General features: G+C 47.3%; 2 protein-coding genes across 2 annotated transcripts; one reads left to right on the plus strand and one right to left on the minus strand.

Moving 5' to 3' along the window:
• Positions 1 to 33: 33 nt before the first annotated feature.
• Positions 34 to 8,695, minus strand: IDS (iduronate 2-sulfatase). Its single transcript, XM_081964322.1, has 9 exons — positions 8,285 to 8,695; positions 6,472 to 6,653; positions 5,632 to 5,809; positions 5,430 to 5,518; positions 4,281 to 4,481; positions 3,172 to 3,342; positions 2,431 to 2,557; positions 1,700 to 1,873; positions 34 to 674 (listed from the first exon to the last, which is right to left on the minus strand). Exons 1-9 carry the CDS (start codon positions 8,361 to 8,363, stop codon positions 172 to 174), a joined length of 1,704 nt encoding a protein of 567 aa, XP_081820448.1. The 5' UTR covers positions 8,364 to 8,695; the 3' UTR covers positions 34 to 171.
• Positions 8,696 to 10,017: 1,322 nt separating this feature from the next.
• Positions 10,018 to 18,876, plus strand: TMEM185A (transmembrane protein 185A). Its single transcript, XM_081964394.1, has 7 exons — positions 10,018 to 10,227; positions 14,331 to 14,507; positions 15,496 to 15,703; positions 15,855 to 15,938; positions 16,552 to 16,728; positions 16,881 to 17,004; positions 17,612 to 18,876. The coding sequence occupies exons 1-7, from the start codon at positions 10,190 to 10,192 to the stop codon at positions 17,854 to 17,856; spliced, it is 1,053 nt and encodes a 350-aa protein (XP_081820520.1). The 5' UTR covers positions 10,018 to 10,189; the 3' UTR covers positions 17,857 to 18,876.
• The last annotated feature ends 401 nt before the right edge of the window (positions 18,877 to 19,277 follow it).

Raw genomic sequence — 19,277 nt, forward strand, 5'->3', positions numbered from 1 at the left:
ATTAGCTGAGACTTATAATAAAGAGAATACATATTTAATTATTCATATATTCAAATTTATTCTTATATCAGCATTTAAAACCTTTTGATACAAAAATGGAGCCGTCTTTGTGTATAACACAAAGCGTGACGTATATACAACCCACATGGAGGTCAATTGCTTGGCAGAGGTTCACTGAATTGAAGTTGATCCCAAGTGATCAACTAGATGGCAAAGCTTTGGAATGGAGGATCCATGCAGGACTTCGTGGTACCGGTTGTGGTCTTCGTGGGGGTCGCTTTTTTCAAAATACAGCTCTCCCCCGTGGACGTCCTGCACGTCGATCGTGAAGTTGTCGGGATTAAACCCAAACCAGACAGTACACCTGTAATCGGCTGTACGGATGGAGTAGCCCATGACTCTTATATCTTGAAGTAACGGCAAATCAGAATTCGGTGCAGGGGTGTCTCCAGGACGCGGATACTGGCTGAAGGCAACCGGGGTTTCTTTTCGCTTGGAGCCATGGTCTTCCCGTCCTCCGCCGGAGGATGGGAAGTACTGAACCAAGCTCTTCCCTTCACTACAAAGAGGGACCTGGAAGGAGGGATGGGGACAAGCAGGGGGAACGGTCAGTCCAGCCAGTTCTGCAAGCGTCGGGAAGAGAGACACCAACTCAACCATTTCTTTGGCTTTTCCTGGAGTGGGATAGGAGAAAGAATTAGAGGAGGGCGTGTCAGCTCCAAGAACGACACCCGGAAGTATTTCTGTCATTTGTTGTCCCTTATCCATAGACAGAATCGTGCCAAACTAAAGTAACTATTCACATCACCAAAGATACACACTGAGAATAGTTAAGGAGGAGCCTTCCTAACTCTCTTCCTCCCTATCTAAGCCCGTGAGGGTGAACCTATGGCACGCGTGTGCCCAAAGTGGCATGTGGAGTCATGTCGCCTGGCATGCATGGCGTCGCCAATTCCTCCTCTGGGTTTCTGGCGCACAACGATCAGCTGGCCTTTGTGCGTGCGGCTGTGCCAGAAACTGGAAGACCTGGTTTCCTGGCACGAGCATGCATGCCAGCCAGCTGATCATTGCACGCACATGTAACTAGAAGTCTAGCTGACCTCGAACAGGCATCTGCTGGAAACTGGAAGTGCATTTTTCCGGTGTGCGCATGCCTCCTGGGCAGCTCCACCTCTGGGTTGCAGCCCAGACAAGCGCACGGACAAAGCACGCACACTCATATGCTCCCTTTTCAGCACTAGGTTTGCTTCACTTGCGCATGTATACCGCAGGTGGTAAGAAGCCTTTTCTGAGTCCACAAAGGTAAGTAGAACAGCCGGGGGGGGGGGGGGGATCAGCTGCGCCACGTGACTTAGGCAGGATTCCCTGCTTTCTAGGGAAATATACATCGCGCAGCACAGCTGGTAGTTGGAACTTTCTTTAGCATTTTTTATCACCGGTTCAGGCAAATCAGCCTGAACTGGTAGCATTTCACCTCTGGCATCTACTTACTTTTAAAGATTTTACTGTTTTTTTCCAGAATGGCTTACCAAACCAAAAACGGCCCCGCAGAATTTTCACGCTAAAATATACAGTGCCATTAAATAGAATCTAACAAGAAAAACAGCAGCATGTCTGAAGCGAACAGGGAAGACCGACTTGGATTAGCAACAAAAGGTCGGACTTTTTAATTTTTGCACTGTTAATGCTGGGTTTTTACCTGGAAGCCCAGAGCAGGAATCTTGAACAAAGGGATCGAGGAATGGGAAAACTTTCTGTCCCCGATCAGAGATCAGAGTTGTCACTCCTGGCACGTAGAACATCAACGGCACCCGTGTGGCTACGTCAAAGTTGCTGTATTTCGCCCACTCGCCATGTTCGCCCAGAGACCAGCCTAAATGAAATCAAGAACCAGGAAGGGGAGACAGCATTGAGAGCAACCCTGTGGATCCTTCCAGGAAAAGAAAAAAGAAGAAGGATCAAGAGTTGGATATAATAATACGTTGATTAGGATCGACACAAAGATATCAAAGAACAGCCTAGCTTTTAAAATCTCCAAAACTCTTCAGCCAGTCTTAGAACAAAATAGGAGATTTTGATGTGGGAAAGAGACTGGCCGAGATGAGGAAAGGAATGAAGCAAGGAATTAGTCTGGAATCATTAGGCGTAAGAGGGCAAGCCCCACGAACCGGTAGTAAAAAATGTTGAATCCCACCACTGCTTCAACTCCCAGAATTCCCCAGCCAGCTGGGAAGTTGCAGTTCGCGCCTCTTAAAAGGTGTCAAGGTTGGGAAACCCTATGACATAACTCATTGGACTAGATAACCCATTGTGTAGAATCTGGTTTATTCAACACGCTGATCCGGAGGCCAAGAGCTACAATTAATAACATTCCCCAGAAAATGAAGCTGTGGAGTTTGCAACGGACTCCAAGTAGCGAGGAAGTCTTACCGTGGTCTGCGGTGAAAACCACCACCGTGTTGTGAGATAACTCTGTCTCATCCAGGGCAGTCAGCAACTTTCCCACCAGCGTATCAACATAGGAAACGGAGGCAAAATAACTCTGGCGAATCTTACGCTACAAAACAAGTTTGCAAAAGGGGATGAAAAATGCGTTGTGGCTGCTACGCCGTCAATCAAAGCAGCCCCTGAAAGATCTTTCAGGAAGTCATTTCGTTTGTAATGCACCTGTCTCCCCAATTAATTAATGCAGGCAGTCCTCAACGTATGACCACAGCTGAGCCCAACATTTCAGTGGCTAAGCAAGACCGTGTGAAGTGAGCTTTGCAACTTTTCCCTGCCACCGTTGCTAAGTGAACCCCTACAGCTATTCAGATAGCAATGCAGCTGCTAAGTTCCCCCATTGCTTTTGTTCGTTGCAAAACAAAATGAGCAGGGGACTCCGGGACGCTGCAACAGTCACAAGTAGACGTCATTTTCCAAGGGTCCGAATTTTGATGGCGTGACTCTCGGTCCTAATTCTGAAAAATGTTTGTAATGGTCACTTCTTCCATTGCCATGGTAACCTTAAACCATCGCTGAATGAACTGTTGTAAGATGAGGACTACCCGTAGGAGGAAAAAACAGGAGGCTGGCCATCCAACTCCCTATCCCAGGGGCCTCTTTCAGACCACAGCCAGACCAACATCTAGTGGAAGTGTGACCGAATGGGCCCGGGAGGGGAAGCTCTACCTGGAAGTGTTCTGGAATGGGCCCGTAAGGGAAACTGAGGTTCAAGGCTGCCACATCGTCTCTCCGCCGTAGGTCCATCCAGGGATTGTAGGCAACGGAAGGAAGCTTTTTAGGAAGTGCCGGGTCGGGAGCCAAGGTGACATTTTCCAAAGGGTACAATTTGAGAAATTTCTGGAGAGAAGAGATTATCCATATTGACTTTCTAACGAGACTCCATCACTTAGGTTGGGATCGGTTGCTTTGACAACAGATAAATATTTTCCAAACAACACTGTTTTCCTGCATCTAACTCTGTCCTTTAGCTAATCTTCCTACTTCAGGTAATCGAACCAGTAAAGGGTGTGATCTTGTTCATGAAACCCACTTTACGTTTTTCCTCATTGCTAATGACTCTACGGAACAGAAGAAGAATTGGATATTGGGGAGAAATCTGGACAGCCAGAAGGATACAGAAAAACCTCTATGATATACCCAAGGTCCATGTAGAGTTTGCATCAAGGTTTCTTACCCTTGGGGGATTGAAGATTGTGGACTTCAACTCCCAGAATTCCTCAGTCAAGATGCCCACCTGGGGAATTCTGGGAGTTGAAATCCACATGTCTTCGAGTGGCCACAGGTGAGAAACACTAGTTTAGATAATCAACCAGCCGAGTCCCTTTTGACTTCTTCAATGCCAACTTCTCGTTTCTTTTGAAGACCCTTTCTTTTGAAGGGGTTGGACTAGATGACCCTCAAGATCCCTTCCAACTCTGTTATTCTATTCTATTATTTTTTTCGTTCCAATATTTGTCCTGTCCTGTCCTATTCCTATTCCTATCCTATCTTATTCCTATCCTGTCCTGTCTTTCATTCCACTATCTATTCTATTCTATTTCTATTTCTATTCTATTCTTTACTATTCTATTCTATTTCTTTTCTATTCTATTCTATTCTATTCTATTCTATTCTATTCCTATTTCTATTATATTCTTTACATTCTATTCTATTATGTTCTATTGTACTCTATTCTACTCTAATCTACTCTACTCTTATTTCTATTTCTTTTCTATCACATGCCCTTCTAGGAGAGATCACTTGGGGGACTCTCCCCTGCGGAGAAGCTGCCTTACCCGAGGGTATCTGAATGGGATGTGGGGTTTGTGATAGCCGACAGCCAGAAAAAACTTCCTCTTGGTTCTTTTCAGAGCCTTCAACAACCGGATGGCCTCCTGGGTACTCTGGATATCTGGCAAAGTAGCCTCGGGCATCTCAGCCACCTCCACCGGGCAGATCAAGTCGGCGTGAAGCTTCCCGTCCTTGCCTTTGCAAACCTTGAAGGCAAACAACAGCCATCATAAAACAAATCTGGCCACTGGAAGGAGACCAGGGCAAACTCAACAAGCCTATAAGAAAGATTGTAGGAGTCAGAAGAGAGCTCTGGCTCCTACTAGTCTACTACTCGTTTCTCCAGCAGTGAAGTAATTCTCACCACTTCCCCAAATCAGTTGAGGAAAAGCCAACACGCGTCAAGAAAAAAGACTTCCCCGTCATCTCTACGGATTATCTGTATTTAGATTCTGTTGTGTACAAGTAATCTTTGAGAGTGGTGCAGTGGCCTAGAGGTGGAGCTCCGGCCTCACAATCAGGAGGCTGTGAGTTCGATTCTAGGTAGAGGCAGATATTTCTCTCTCAGGGCATGAAGAGAATATATCTGCTGAATATAACTCCACATTGGCAACAGGAAGGGCATCCGGCCAATAAACACCCAGCTCCATCCAACTGCCCAGACTCCACCGTCTCCAAGGGATGATGGGCTTGTTAAAAGAAGTGGATGGTGATATACAGGTAACCTTCGACTTGCAATTGTTCACTTAGTGACCATTTGAAGTTGCAACAGAGCTGAAAAAGTGACGTATGACTGCTTTTCATACAACCACTGCAATATCCTCACGGTCACTGGATCAAAATTTGGACGCTTTGCCACCGACTCTTATTTATGACGGTTGCAGGGTCCCGAGGGTCATGGGATCCCCTTTTGCGACCTTCTGCTGAGCGAAGTTAATGGGGAAGATAGATTCACTTAACAACCGTGCTGCTCACTTAACAACTGCATTGATTTGCTTAACAACCGTGGCACAAAGAGTCTAAAATGGGGCAAAACTCACTTAACAAATGTCTCGCTTAGCAACAGAAATGTTGGGCTCAATTGTGGTCATAAGCCGAGGACCGCCTGCATTATCAGTGGTCACTCATTGTCAACAACCGTAGCGCCCGTCTACCTTCGTGTTTTCGTATTTTTCAGAAGACGGGTGGAAAGCCGGAGCAGACCAGCTGTACGGGTAATCGTCACTGTGGTTGGAGGAGATGCCTGAGAAGCAGAAAGGCAAAACTCGGGTAAGGCTGGAGCCAGACCTTGGGTTGGGGTCTCAAACGCTTCCCTGGGGGCCCCGACGGCTCTTGGGAAGCCCTGAGAAAAGTCACCTGGGTGGAAAACCTTCCCAACGGACATGGTGATGTAGCCGTTCTCCTTGAAGTACTGCGGCAGCGTGGTGTAGTTTCCCGCGTGGCTTCGCCAATACGAGTTAAAGTCATACAGCCGGGTGGAATCAGGTCTGCGGCCTGTGAGGAAGGAGACCCTGCTTGGGGCACAGACAGCTTGCTGGAGACAAAACAAAGACACACAGAGAGAGAGGGAGGGAGGGAGAGGGAGGGAGACAGAGAGAGGAGGGAGAGAGACAGAGACAGAGAAAGACAGAGAGAGAGAGAGAGAGACAGAGAGACAGAGAGAGGGAGAGGGAGAAAGAGAAAGACAGAGAGAGGGAGGAGAGAGGGAGGGAGGGAGGGAGGGAGAAAGAGAGAGGGGGGAGAGAGAGAATATGGTTTAGCAATAAGGTATATATTGTGTGGGGCAGAAATCCCAAGTTCTAGATCAAAAAGATGGCGGAAGAGCTTGGCTCCAGAAGTTGTGGGTGTTCTCTCGCTGGAGGTTTTCAAGAGGAGACTGGCAGCCATTTGTTCAGAAGGGTAGAGTGTCTCCTGCTCAACATATTTGGGCTGGGAAATTCTGGGAGTTGAAGTCCACATATCTTAAGATTACCAATCATGGTCTGGAGTAAATCCCCCCACGTTTCTGGCTTTTGTGACCCAGTGGGGGGCGGAGCGGGGATGGTTCTATGCTTGCTGGCCACTTCTGGGGCCCGGCTGCAAAGGCCCACCGGTTGGGGACCCCTGGTCTGGAGAAAGGAAACCCTGATTTGTGAGGATGCTCCAGGCAGCCCCTCCCACAAGAATTAAATAAGTATTGAAGGGGATGTCAGTTACCTGGGCAAAGGCATTCTGGAATACCACACTTCTGGAAGCCAGCTGATCAATGTTGGGCGATCTCACCAGGGAGTCCCCGTAAGACCCCAAGACGGGGCGCAAATCATCCGCAATCACAAAGAGAATATTGAAGCCTTGATTATAACCATCACGAAGAGGCCTCGGAGGCCCATCCACGCATCCTAATTGGGGAAGAAGGAACATGGTGGAATGGAGAAGCAGATCATTTTAAGTTTGTTAGCTCTCCTTTAAAAAAAGGGGGAAAAAGATAGCAGTAGTTAAATATTCTACATCGAATACTTTCAAAGATTAATTCCCAACTAAACTTCAGTTAGCAGGTTTTATGAATGGCAAAAATAAACAAAGGACTTCAATTGGGATAATGCGCAGAGTTAATCTGATTGGGTTTTGATATTTTAAGCATCTCATCTAATTGCCCTACGGAAGGGAAGGGAAGGGAAAGGGGAAAGGGGAAAGGGGAAAGGGGAAAGGGGAAAGGAAAGACTACTGAGAAGACAGGAGAGGCTGTAATTCCCAAAAATCTTCACTTCTGCTTTAGAGACACTGCAAGAACATTTAACTTAGGGAAACTTTTAGCAGTTCCTGCACATTTCCTGGTTTAAATGAACAGTGGTTTCATCACGTTATTATGAATCATCCCCACATTTTTAAGCATCCTTGTGGGAGGAGAGAGAATTTCATAAACACATTTATTAAAAGTATAACGGTAACAGAAGACCACTGTGAAAAAAATTCTGAAGGTCAGTGGCTTTGAAGGCTGAAATGGAACAACAAAAATGTTTAATTTGGCTTTCATAGCTGACAAAAAGAGTTATTTAGCCGCGGTTGATACCAGCTGTTCACAGCCACCCACACAGGTCAAATTGTTAGTCTGCTTCTGGATGCAGGAGACTTGGGTTCAAGGCTCACTTAACCACCAAGCAAATGGGTTGACTTTGGATCTGTCACTTACACCTCCTTGACCACGATCACCTTGCCGTGTTGCTGTGTGTTTATAAAATACAATAAAGGAAAGAATCTGATGGACTTTCAAAATGTCAACAGAGGAGAACCTTTGCAGCTCAGGGTCAAACTGGGGGGTCCCTGGGGCTCTCTGAGCTTGGTGGTTTCACTGCGGACGTTTCATGAAGGTAACCTGGTGAGCATTGATGCGTTTGGGGTTTGCTCCCTGTTTAAGACCAAACTTTCGGACCTCAGGGACCACTAAATGTATAACTGTAAATCCTGTGGACTGCTAATATGATTTTTTTTAAAAGATAAATAGCATTTAGTGCAATATAAGTAGTCCACGGACTACTATTTGGGTAATGAAACATCTGCAAGAAAACAAGTAACCTCAAGAGCATAAGGAGGACTCCACTTCCAAAATAAGACGGGCGATTGAGGTGATATTCTGAAATAAGACATGAAGCAAACAGGCTGGAAGCTGAACAGCATCAGCATCGTGAGTTGGAAAGGGACCTTGGAGGTCTTCTAGTCCAACCCCCGGGGCTCAAACAGGAGGCCCTTACCTAGACCATTTCTTTCCAGGTCACGGTACACCCCCCCATCACTCCCTCCCCAAATTTTGCCCAGGAGGCTCCAGGTAAGAGCGGAAGCTTTCCTAACCCTCCCTCCCTCCCTCTTTCTTCCTCTTCCCCTCCCACATTGCATCTCCCACCCCCACCCCCCAGACTCCCGCTTGCAGAGAGGGTGGCTCCCGGAGGGCCCTCTGAACCTCCACCCGGGGGTCGCCCACGCCCACGGGTGCACAGGCTTCCCACCCACCCGGACGGATCCGGGAGTGCCTCACCTGCGCCCATCCCCAGCCAGAGCCAGAAGGCGCCCAGGAACCCGAGCGGAGCCGCTCGCAGGAGCCCCGCCGGTGCCATAGCCTCGCCGGGGAAGGTCTTCTTTCATCGCCCAGCCAGGCTCCGGAGGAGGAGGAGGAGGAAGCGGCGGCGGGCAGGGCTTCCCAAGCGCCACCCCAGGCGCGGGGGCGGCGGCTGAGGCTGCAAAGGGAGCCGAGCTGGCTGCGCGCACGAAGCTTGCAGATGCGCGCCCAGCTTGGCTCTGCAACCTTTCGTGGGCAGCGCGTCCCAAGGCAACGCGCGTCGGGCTTGTCTCCTTCTTCCCCTCTTGTGGACGACTCTTGGACCCGCCTTAGGAAAGCGTCCCAGCCGCTCCGGTTCTCTTTCTTGGTTCCCCCCATTCCCAATGCATTGGGCTCCAGGTTTCTGGGCTCTTTATAGCTCCCGTCTTTTGCACCTGCTTGGTTCTTCTTTTTCCTTCCTTCTCCCCCTCCTCCTTCTCCCCGATCGAGCGAGTGTGGGCACTGTGGTTGCCAAAAAAAGGAGAGTGTTTGTAGCTCACGGTTGAAACGAGGTTGCTGGTTTTCTTGCAGACATTTCAGTACCAAACTAGGTAACATCATCAGGGCTGGAAGGGAGTGAGGTTTGCAGGGAGGAGGAGGAGGAGGCCGACTGTGGGGTTTTTGGTGCTCGCTGAGTTTGCTAAGTTTCTTGCAGATCTTTCATCACCCAACTAGGCAGCGTTCATGTTCATGCATTTTAAGTTTCCTCTCTGTTTAAGACTACAACGCATCCTCTCCGGTAGCCAGAATCCAGATGAGCAGGGATTAACCCCAGACAAACAATCAAGCAGAAAAGTAATCGAGGAATTATTAGCAGGGAGAACAATCCTAGCTCCACCAACACTGGCAATCCCCGATCGAGTAAGTTTGGGCATTATGGTTTCCAATAAAGGAGAATATTTGTATTCTCAGAGTTGAAACGAGGGGTCCCTCCTCGGTGGCCTCTCAGCTTGCTTGTTTTCTTGCAAGTCTCTTCTGTCGGTCCTTCTACCAGAGATCACCAGGTGGCACTCATCCCCCAAGAACCAGCCCTGCTGAGCAGTTCGTTCAGAAGTATTGGGACTCATAAATTCGCATTTGATGGGTTCCCTGAATTTGCCCCCCAAAATCAATAAAAGCACGCACAGAAACCCTGATACTTATAGCTGTCATGGGCAAATTAAAATAAATAAATAAGAGCATTTAAAAGGCAGATAAAATGGACAGGTTTGCATAACACAGAAAAGTCATCGTATAAATGCAATCAACTCACTCGAACCAGATCTGCCCCGACCATGTTCTGCAATCTGATTATTTTATTTCCCTGGTGCTTTTATAGCCTTCTTTCCATCCAGGAATTCAAGTCCTCTTTCTTTTAATTTGTACGCTCCCCCTCTGCAATAAATCAAATGCATTCCTCCTCTGCTGCCCCGCATTAAATAGCATCCCTACAGACACGTGTTTAGCCACTTGTCAGAATCTGCCCTTAAATCCATCCTGGCACAGAATGCAGCCATCCCTGCAAAGGCTTCCGCCCGCCACGCCCATAAAAGGGCACGGCTTCGCTGCGTGTTACGTCACGCTCCTAGCGCGAGAGGGCGGAGCACGAAGGCGCGGAAGAAAAGACTCGATGCTTCAGAGGTCGGGGTGGGCGGGGCCTGCCGTTTCTTCGGAGGTCCTCCGCGCGTGCGCGGTGCGGCTACGGCGCAACCGCAGTGCGGCCCTTCGGCGAAGTCGAGGGGAGGCGTCGGATGGTCGGCGGAGCTGAGGCGGGAGCGGATTTTTTCCTTCTTCGCCCGGACGCTTCGGGCCGGAGCCGCCATGTGGCCGTGGTGACCGAGCGGCGAGGGCGGGAGGAGGAGCGCCATGAACCTCAGGGGCCTGTTTCAAGATTTCAATCCGAGGTGAGGGGAGGCCGGAAATAGGCGGGGTCTGGCGGAAGGGGCGGGGCCGGCGAGGAGTGGGGGATGGAGTGGAAAAGCGACCTTGCAGTGCAAGACTGTATTTGGGGCTGGGGAGATGCATCCCATTGGGGTAGGTCTGGATGACAGTCCCCATAAGGCACAACCAGTATTTGGAGCTGGGGTAGAGAGATGCATCCCATTGGGGTATGTCTGGATGACAGTCCCCATAAGGCACAGCCAGTATTGGGGGGTGGGGGGGAGAGATCCATCCCTTTGGGGTAGGTCTGGATGATAGTCCCCATAAGGCACAGCCAGTATTTTTTCTTACCTGTTGGGATATAGAGTATGCCGATAGCACCAAGAAAATCATTTCAAAATAACACCCTGCGTTTAAAAAATTATTTTAAAGCCTGATTCTGGTGTCAGAATACTAACAGGGACTTTGGTGATGCTTGTATAATACTCAATCTCAGATGTTGAGACTGCCTTTTTTTACAGAGTAAAACTGTAGTTTCAACAAGTAGTTGTAGAGCTTCACACTGAGTCCTTGGGGTAGAAGAAACAATGTAAATAAAATAATTAAACAGGAAGGAGCTTTCAGAATTGGTGTTTTCCCCCTTTTTTAGTTTCTCACACTGAAGAGCATTTCTGCTTATGCCTTCTGAAGAAAGGAAAAAAACCTTCCTGCTTTTCTCATAAAAGGAATATTGTAAAAATCTCAGTTTCTTTTTCTCTTTACATCCTGCACACCTTCCCTCCTCCTTCATTTTCACCCATTAAGAGTCATTCCTGGCCTCTGCAGCTTTCTAAAGAAAAAAAAAAGAACAGGCTGTTGGTATTAAAGCTGCTTTTTACACAACGGCTCAATCGCGGAATACAAATTGAGCCTTCCGAGTTGGCTTGGCCCGATTAAACAATGGGGAAAGTTTCCCAGTTGCGTCACTGCCACAGCTCTGTGGGAACCGAACAAGTCGGAGGGGGCCCCGTCAGTGCCAATTATTGCTTTTCAAGTAGGAAGATTTTCTCTTTTATTAAATTTAATTTTATTTTAACCCTATGACTATCACTAAGTATTGTATCTTAAGATTTATGATGAATTTATTTTTATGATGACTATGATCATGATTTATCACTTACGGCTTTTATGTACAATGGAAGTTTATGCACCAAAGACAAATTCCTTGTGTGTCAAATCACAGTTGGCCAATAAAGAACATTCTATTCCATTCCATTCATTTTCTATATTCTAGTCTAGCCTAGTCTACTCTAAATTCCCCATTCTATTCATTTCCTTATTCTATTCTATTCTACTCTATTCATATTTTTATTATGCAATGGCACAGAAGGACAGAGAAGCATCTTAGCAATTCTTGCTCCAAGACCCTCAGTTTCTCATGTGCACAGAATTGCCTGAGCTGTTTGAGAGAGTGACATTCTGGCTGCGGAAATCCCTTGAAGTTCAACTCTTTATTGTCACTGCACAACATATGTACAATGAGATTGGTTGAGCTCCCTCAGTGCACACACACCCCACAACACAATACAATTCACAGTGAAGAGGGGAAAAACACCCTAACCCAATAAATCATATTAACAAATACCCAGTCCTATTGCACCAGTGTGAGCGTGTTACACATTGCACCAGCCCTGCAAGCCCATGGTACTAAGTAGTTATGTATGATGGATGCAAATAACTCACCTTCCTCATCATACAGCATCTTTAATTTAAAGACTTTTAATGACTTAATGGATCACATGGCTGTGAAAAAACATCTGAAATGCTGTTTTTAATGACTTTTAAAGACACTTAATGGATCACATGCTTGATTGTTTGTCTGGAGTTAATCTCTGCTTCTCTAGATTCTGGCTACTGGAGAGGATGTGTTCTAGTCTTAAACAGACAGCAAACCCCAAATGCATGAACACTGATCATGTTACCTAGTTGGGTCATGAAACATCTGCAAGAAAACCACCAAGCTCAGTGAACACCAAGGGCTCCACCTCTTTGCCGTAGCCCTCGAGAATTTACGACCATCCATGGACCTTTCCCAAGCTTCCTTCCACTCTCCAGCAGTGATGTTTCTGCCGATGACACATCTGGCACTCCCCAAAAATTACCATCCTCCTTTATTGCCCTCGAAGAACATCTCCAGGTTTACTCATCCTCCTCCAGACATTAAGCCATCCAGAAGCCTCCCATTCTTGGCTTGTATGAAACTAGAATAAATACATATATCAGGCCTGGAAGCCATCTTCTTTTGCATTGGCACTTCAGGCCTGCCCCATTTATTGCTGTGGGAAACTGGGAGAGGGGGTTATATGGAGTATGGGAGAAATATAGTCAAAATAGCGTTCCTTTCTCAGAGAGTCAAGGACGTCTTGCCCTGCACCTGGAGGGGTGTGACTGGGAGGCATCGCCAGTTGGGACCTTGGGATGGACATGTGGGTGCTGGGCAGGTGCTTGGACTTTCTTTTGGGTGGGGAAAACCTGGAAACTTTCAGATTCGGGTTTTCCCAGATGTGCCAATAAGGCATCTCTAATAAAATGCCACTTTGAGGAACCACAAGCCTCGGACTCTTCATTCGTTGTGGGTGTCGCTTGGAACCCTGACAACATAATTTCAAGAGAGGCAGCAATAACCTGAAAGTCCCTTCCCTTACGATCACGAGGAGCCTAAACGGCAGAGCAAACCATTGCAAGAATCCATCACCCAAGCGGCAAATATTTTCTATCCCTTCGCTGTCACGTTGTCGCCCTTGCAGTCCTCTTGCTCTTGTTCTGAGCACATCTGTAATCGCTGCCCAATCGGAGCTGCCTGCCTGGGCTTCCTCGCTCATAATCTTCCCTTCCTTTGTGTTGACTGAATAATGACAGTTTGAAGACAGCTGCTGTGGTGTGAGTCAGCTTCCTGATGGGAGGCGCTGGAAGGAAGCCCGTTGTATTCCCTGCTAATGAGATTTTCTTTCTTTTTTTTCCAAATGGAGAGGAAGGCAAGCGCGGCATTAAAAGCAGATTTATTGGTACCTGCCATCCGATTTTACCACCGTTTCTTGCCGTCTTTCACTATCCACCATTGCAGTGTCCCCATAGTCACACAATCAAAATTCAGCTGCTTGGCACCTGTTTCATACTTACGACCGTTGCTGTGTCCCGGGGTCAGCTGATCCCCTTTTGCGACCTTCCAGCAAGCAAAATCAGTGGGGAATCCAGATTCACTTAACAACCGTATTTCTAACTTAAGAGCTGCAGGGATTCACTGAACAGATTCTGGCAAAGATAGATTTTAGCCCTGGGATCTTGGGTGGGAGCCCACAAGGGCCATTGGCAGAGCCGAGAGCTACAGTTGGATGTTTCATGAAATAATTGCTGCCCTTGACTTACGGCCACAGTCGTTAACGTAGAAAACGAATTGTGCATGGACGCGATAGCTGAATTCACCCGATATTTTAAGACAGTGCTTGGATTCCCGTTACAGGCTGAATAACCAACTGTGCAAGTCCGTTTCCATTTAGGCTGCAGCTTGAATCTAGTCCATCTCTTTATTTATGACTGTAACCATGATGCTTGTATCTTTACAATTTATATTGTTTTATTTGTTTCCTAGTATGATTTGATTGCTTATTAGTAACCTTGATTATCACTAAGATTATCTTATGGTTCTTGATGAAGGTATTCTATTTTATTTTATTTTTCTTTATGTACACTGAGAGCACATGCACCAAAGACAAATCCCTTGTGTGTCCAACCACACTTGGTTGTATAAATAAAGAATTCTATTCTATTTGCTGGGGAATTACGGGAATTGAAGTCCAGATACCTTAAAACAGCTACGGTTGAGAAATACTGGTCTAAAAACAACGTATCTTTGGTCTCGCTTAAACGGGAAATGAAAATTATGATTTAAAAGTGCACTTGCAGCTGCCAAAAGGGGTATAAAAATCAGAAATTTCAGGGTGTTATTGGGAACTTTTCTTGTCTCCTTTTGTTCACCTCCTCTTAATGACTTATTGTTTTTGAAACACAAGCTACACACCAAGATTATGAAGGCAATAATATCCTAAATTGATCTTCTCTTCCCTTTTTTTTTCCCCTTCTTCCATAGCAAATTTCTTATTTATGCCTGTCTGCTGCTCTTCTCAATTTTGTTGTCTCTCCGGCTGGATGATAAGATCGAATGGAGCTACTGGGCCGTGTTTGCTCCGATATGGCTGTGGAAGTTAATGGTTATAGTGGGTGCCTCCGTAGGGACGGGAGTATGGGCCCGGAACCCACAATATCGGTAAGAGGGACACGTCCCTGCTTTGCAAATGTCTTTCACGAGTCTTCTTTTTTTCTTTTCTTTTTTGCAAATCGTCTTTTGAAGTTTCAGGTAGGACCCACTATGAACAATTGTACAGTTGGTCTCAACTTACAACAGTTCATTTAGTGACCGTTTGAAGTTACGACGGCACTGGGGAAAAAGGTGATTTATCGCCATTTTTCTCTTTGGGCTGTTGCCACATCCTCACAGTCACGTAATCAAAATTCAAACCTTTGAGAACAGGCTCACATTTATGACGGTCGCAAGTGTCCCGGGGTCACCTGATGCCCTTTTGTGACCTTCCGACAAGCAACCGGGGGAGGGGGATGTGTTTCCAGATTCGCTTAACAACGGGGTTACTAACTTAACAGCTGTAGTGATTCACTTAACAACTCTGGCAAAGAAAGGTGGTGAAATGGAGCAGAACTCACTTAATGCATGTCTCACTTAGCGATAAAAACGTTGGCCTCAAGGACTACCAGTTAAAGTGTGCAGATGCTTTTGTGATCCAGGTTTCCAAGTAGCTGCCGAAGTAGCTGGTTCATTTTTGACTCGCTGTGCTGCAACTGCAGCTGCTGATCCGGGTGATGTGCCTTGGAGTTGATTTTTTGTAAGACTAAATAAACAGATTAGACTCACACTAGGCGCCACAGCCTAAAGGGAAACAGGGTTGCATGGTTGGTTATTCATCGTGTGATGGGAATCCAAGCGCTATCTTTAAAACATTGTGGGACTCCGCCCACAATTCATTTTCTGGGCTGGGCATCAGCTACTCCGTAGACCCCAGAGTTGCGTTGTTGTTTTTCATGGTTTGAGAAGCCCAATTGCTTCTTTTTGCCTGCTCAGCATCTTCACCTTGCAGATGGGGTAATTTTCCAGGGATGAAGCTCAGTCCAACGTCAGGAAACCTTTGGGTGAACTTGTGGTGGGGGTGAACTAACAGAACTGATTTTTCTTTACTCTTTAGAGCAGAAGGGGAAACGTGTGTGGAGTTCAAAGCCATGTTAATTGCCGTCGGCATCCACCTCCTCCTGCTGATGTTTGAAGTTCTGGTTTGTGACGGAATCGAGCGAGGGACCCGTTTCTGGCTGTTGGTTTTCATGCCCCTCTTCTTTGTGTCTCCGGTATCAGTGGCTGCTTGCGTGTGGGGCTTCCGGCATGACCGATCTCTGGAGGTGAGGGCTCAGTTGCAGCCGTAAGTCGAGGACTACCTGTATTCAGTTGATAGGTACTTCGTAACTTGTAGCTTTGCTACCTCAAGCAAGATACTCGTTGCTGGTTGCAGCAAAATCTATTCTGACTCTAATCCGTTTGCTTCTCTCCTAGCTGGAGATCCTCTGCTCTGTCAATATACTCCAGTTCATATTTATTGCCCTCCGACTGGACGAAATCATCAAGTGGCCGTGGCTTGTACGTAAAAAAAACTTCGATTACGCCTCCTCCTCCTCTTTTCAGAATGTCAGGGTTGTTGGGTCCGTAGCGGCTGGCACGCCGAAATAAGCCATCGATAGATTTTGACAGTGTGGCCTAGTTGCAGAGGCATCTGATGGAGGAGTGGGGGGAACTGAATGACTTTAAATTGGCATCATCACGCAGACAAGTTAAGCAAGGGGAGATCTAGTGAGTACTTGAATGATATTCCTCTAGGAAATTCCAGCCTGTAGCTGGGACTGGAGACACAATGGTAGGAAGCATTTTGTGGAATTGGGTAAAACAATAATAATCCTTGCCTGATGCCCAAAACGAACATTTCAATAGAAAATAATTTTTGTAGGTCAAGGTTGAACTCTTGTGGGTTTTGGTGCTCTCTGAGCTTGGATGTTACCTTGCAGACGTTTTGTGACCCAACTATGTAACGTCATCGGTGCTCGAAGGAACCCCACATAAATATTTCAAAACGTATTTCATGCTCATCGTTAGAGCCTAGCTTTTCAAACGTTCCATGCGTGGAATGGAAAGGAGTGGTCCTTTTGAGTGGCAGCTGACTCCCCCTCCCTCCCCTCTCCCCCGTTTTAATTCCCAGGTGGTCTGTGTCCCTCTGTGGATCCTGATGTCCTTCCTCTGCCTGGTGGTGCTGTATTACATTGTCTGGTCAGTCTTGTTCTTGCGCTCGATGGACGTGATCGCCGAACAGAGGAGAACACACATTACGATGGCCGTCAGTTGGATGACCATCGTGGTTCCGTTGCTCACCTTTGAAGTAGGTTGAACCATATATATATATATATGTATATGTATACGTATACGTCTATGTATTTCCCCTTTAGATCTACGGCTGCAAGGGTTTAAATGCCGGCTGGGCTCCTGTCCCTCCAGATCCCTGAAGCCGTCCTCCGCTTGTCTCTCTCTTAGATCCTGCTGGTGCACAGGCTGGATGGGCACAACTCCTTCTCCTACATCCCCGTCTTCGTCCCGCTGTGGCTTTCGCTGATCACTCTGATGGCAACCACCTTTGGCCAGAAAGGAGGCAACCATTGTAAGTAGGCGCCAGCAGAACGGGGTCTCCTCCCGCCAACGGGGATCCAAGGGCAGAGAGAGGGGAAGAACAGAGGGGAATACTTGTAGCTCAGGGTTGGACTGCGGGGTCCTCGGTGCTCTCTGAGCTTGGTGATTCTCTTGTAGATGTTTCGTGACCCACCTAGGTAGCATCATCAGTGCCAGAAGGGAGTGGGGTTTACAGACAGGAGGAAGAGGAAGGCAATTGTGGGGTCCTTGATGCTCTCCGAGTTTAGTGGCTGATGCTTCATTGCCCATCTAGTCTAAGTAACATCATCCGTGCTAGGAAGGAGTGGGGTTTGCTCTCAGTTTATATTCTAGTGCCTTGCCCGTAAACAGCTCAACAAAAGACCCTCCAAGGCCGTCCCCACCAACACTGACGGGGAAAGCCTATAGAATATAAACTTGGGAGCAAAAACCCACCCCTTACTAGCACCGGTCACGTTACCAAGTCCGGTCACGAAATGTCTGCAAGGAAACCAGCCCAGCTCCGAGAGCACGAAGGACCCTTCCGAGGAGGGAGAAAGAGGCAGGACTTCCCAAGATGGACAGGCGAGTGACTTTGCCCACCGCTTCCCCCCATGCAGGGTGGTTCGGGATTCGCAAAGACTTCTGCCAGTTCCTGCTGGAGATCTTCCCCTTCCTGAGGGAGTACGGCAACATTTCATACGATCTGCATCACGAAGATAACGAGGAAGCGGAAGAAACGCCCGTTCCGGAGGCCCCCAAAATCGCTCCGATGTTCCGGAAGAAAGCCGGGGTGGTCATTACCCAGAGCCCCGGGAAGTACGTCATCCCACCACCCAAGCTGAATATCGACATGCCGGATTAAAAACTGAATTTTGTTTTGCCAAGGACGGATGTCTTCCCCGTGATTTCACCACTGGGTCTCCTCAGCCGACACTAATTATTATTATTACTTTAATTCCACGCATCTTTGTTTTATTTTGTTGACGGCTAGGGATTGGGGACCACTGTGGATTTGCATTCATGACGTTCCCTTAACACGTGTCCATCTTGGGGTGTCAAAATATCACCCCAGTAAAAGCAGGAAGAGTTCAGCAGTGGGCACAGTTGAGTCTCTGCTCACAGAACGGCAGCCTTAGATTCAAAGTCATACTTTGCCACTGCTAATACTCTTTCACAGTCCCCTAGCACACACACACACACACACATACACACATGCCCCCGAGTTTTTCCTGTCCACTGTTCCCCCTGGACAAAGGCCCACGGAGGGCTTTGCGCTCACACTCTCCTGCGGTGGATGGGTGTTTATTTTGGAGAAGCCAAAAAAGGAGGTTCCTGACGTAGGAACCTTCCTCCTTGGTGGAAGTCATGTTTTCCTGTACATAGTATTTATATGAACTTTTGGCAATGTAATATATTGGGAGGGGTGGAAACAGGAGTCTGTACATTATAAATATGTATGTAAAAGTATTTTTTAAAAGGCTGAACGAAAGGCGTGATCTCCGGTGCGTGACACCCCGTTGCGTCTTCCTCATGGCTTCTGTTTCTCGGTTTGAAGTACCTTTGGCAAAAGTGGTTCACGCATTTTGAATCCCTCCCCCGCCCCCCATCGAACCACGAACCTTACTACTATTCCGCCGTGAGTCTTTGCGTAGGACTGTTGGCACTTCTCGTTCTGGATTAAATTGGCTTGGAAAGAGGTATGTAAATGTCTCTGTAAATAGCCTCAACCTTTGTACCATCTGCGGTGGAGAGGGAAGAGATTGCCAGATCTTCAAAAAAAAAGAAACATTCCCACTTTTGTTAACGCCACACATTTGGGCAAAGGCTGGTTTCTCACAGCCTCGCTTTTGGCCTGTTAAATAAAGCATCCCCAATTTTTTTTGAGTGCTGTGTTTTTATGTGTCAAGCTTACCCACCTGCAGGATTTTTGCAAGCCTGTTTTCTTGCAGACGGTGAAAAACGTCAGCCTGGAAGTGGGTTTGTAAGCATGAGCGAACTCTTAACCACCTCAAATACCCTTGGTAGAAGTTGTCAGGCAAAATCTATTGAAGGAGGACTTCACTGGTGTGAGAGTTTGGTAGAACGTTTGCTTAGGATCAGAAACGAGAACTTAACATGGGAAGAACGAGAAAGGACATTTAAGAGATTAACAGAGTTGGACGGGACCTTGTGGGTCATCTAGTCCAGCCCCCACCCACCCAAGCAGGAGACCCTAACACCCTTTCTGACAGATGCCAGTCCAGTCTCTCCTTGAAAGCCTCCAGTGATGAAGCTCCCACAACT

The sequence above is a fragment of the Natrix helvetica genome (assembly GCF_964273705.1).
Source record: "Natrix helvetica genome assembly, chromosome: 11".
Taxonomy (NCBI): Eukaryota; Metazoa; Chordata; class Lepidosauria; order Squamata; family Natricidae; genus Natrix; species Natrix helvetica.

What these genes read in the sequence shown, in the direction of transcription:
- IDS (XM_081964322.1), bottom strand. Translation starts at nt 8,363, where the DNA reads ATGGCACCGGCGGGGCTCCTGCGAGCGGCTCCGCTCGGGTTCCTGGGC. An exon ending in CTGGCTGGGGATGGGCGCAG is followed by an intron (nt 6,654 to 8,284) that starts GTGAGGCACTCC and finishes TTCCCCAATTAG; the next exon opens with GATGCGTGGATGGGCCTCCG. An exon ending in TGGGAAGGTTTTCCACCCAG is followed by an intron (nt 5,519 to 5,631) that starts GTGACTTTTCTC and finishes TCTGCTTCTCAG; the next exon opens with GCATCTCCTCCAACCACAGT.
- TMEM185A (XM_081964394.1), top strand. Translation starts at nt 10,190, where the DNA reads ATGAACCTCAGGGGCCTGTTTCAAGATTTCAATCCGAG. An exon ending in TTTCAAGATTTCAATCCGAG is followed by an intron (nt 10,228 to 14,330) that starts GTGAGGGGAGGC and finishes CTTCTTCCATAG; the next exon opens with CAAATTTCTTATTTATGCCT. An exon ending in TTCCGTTGCTCACCTTTGAA is followed by an intron (nt 16,729 to 16,880) that starts GTAGGTTGAACC and finishes TCTCTCTCTTAG; the next exon opens with ATCCTGCTGGTGCACAGGCT.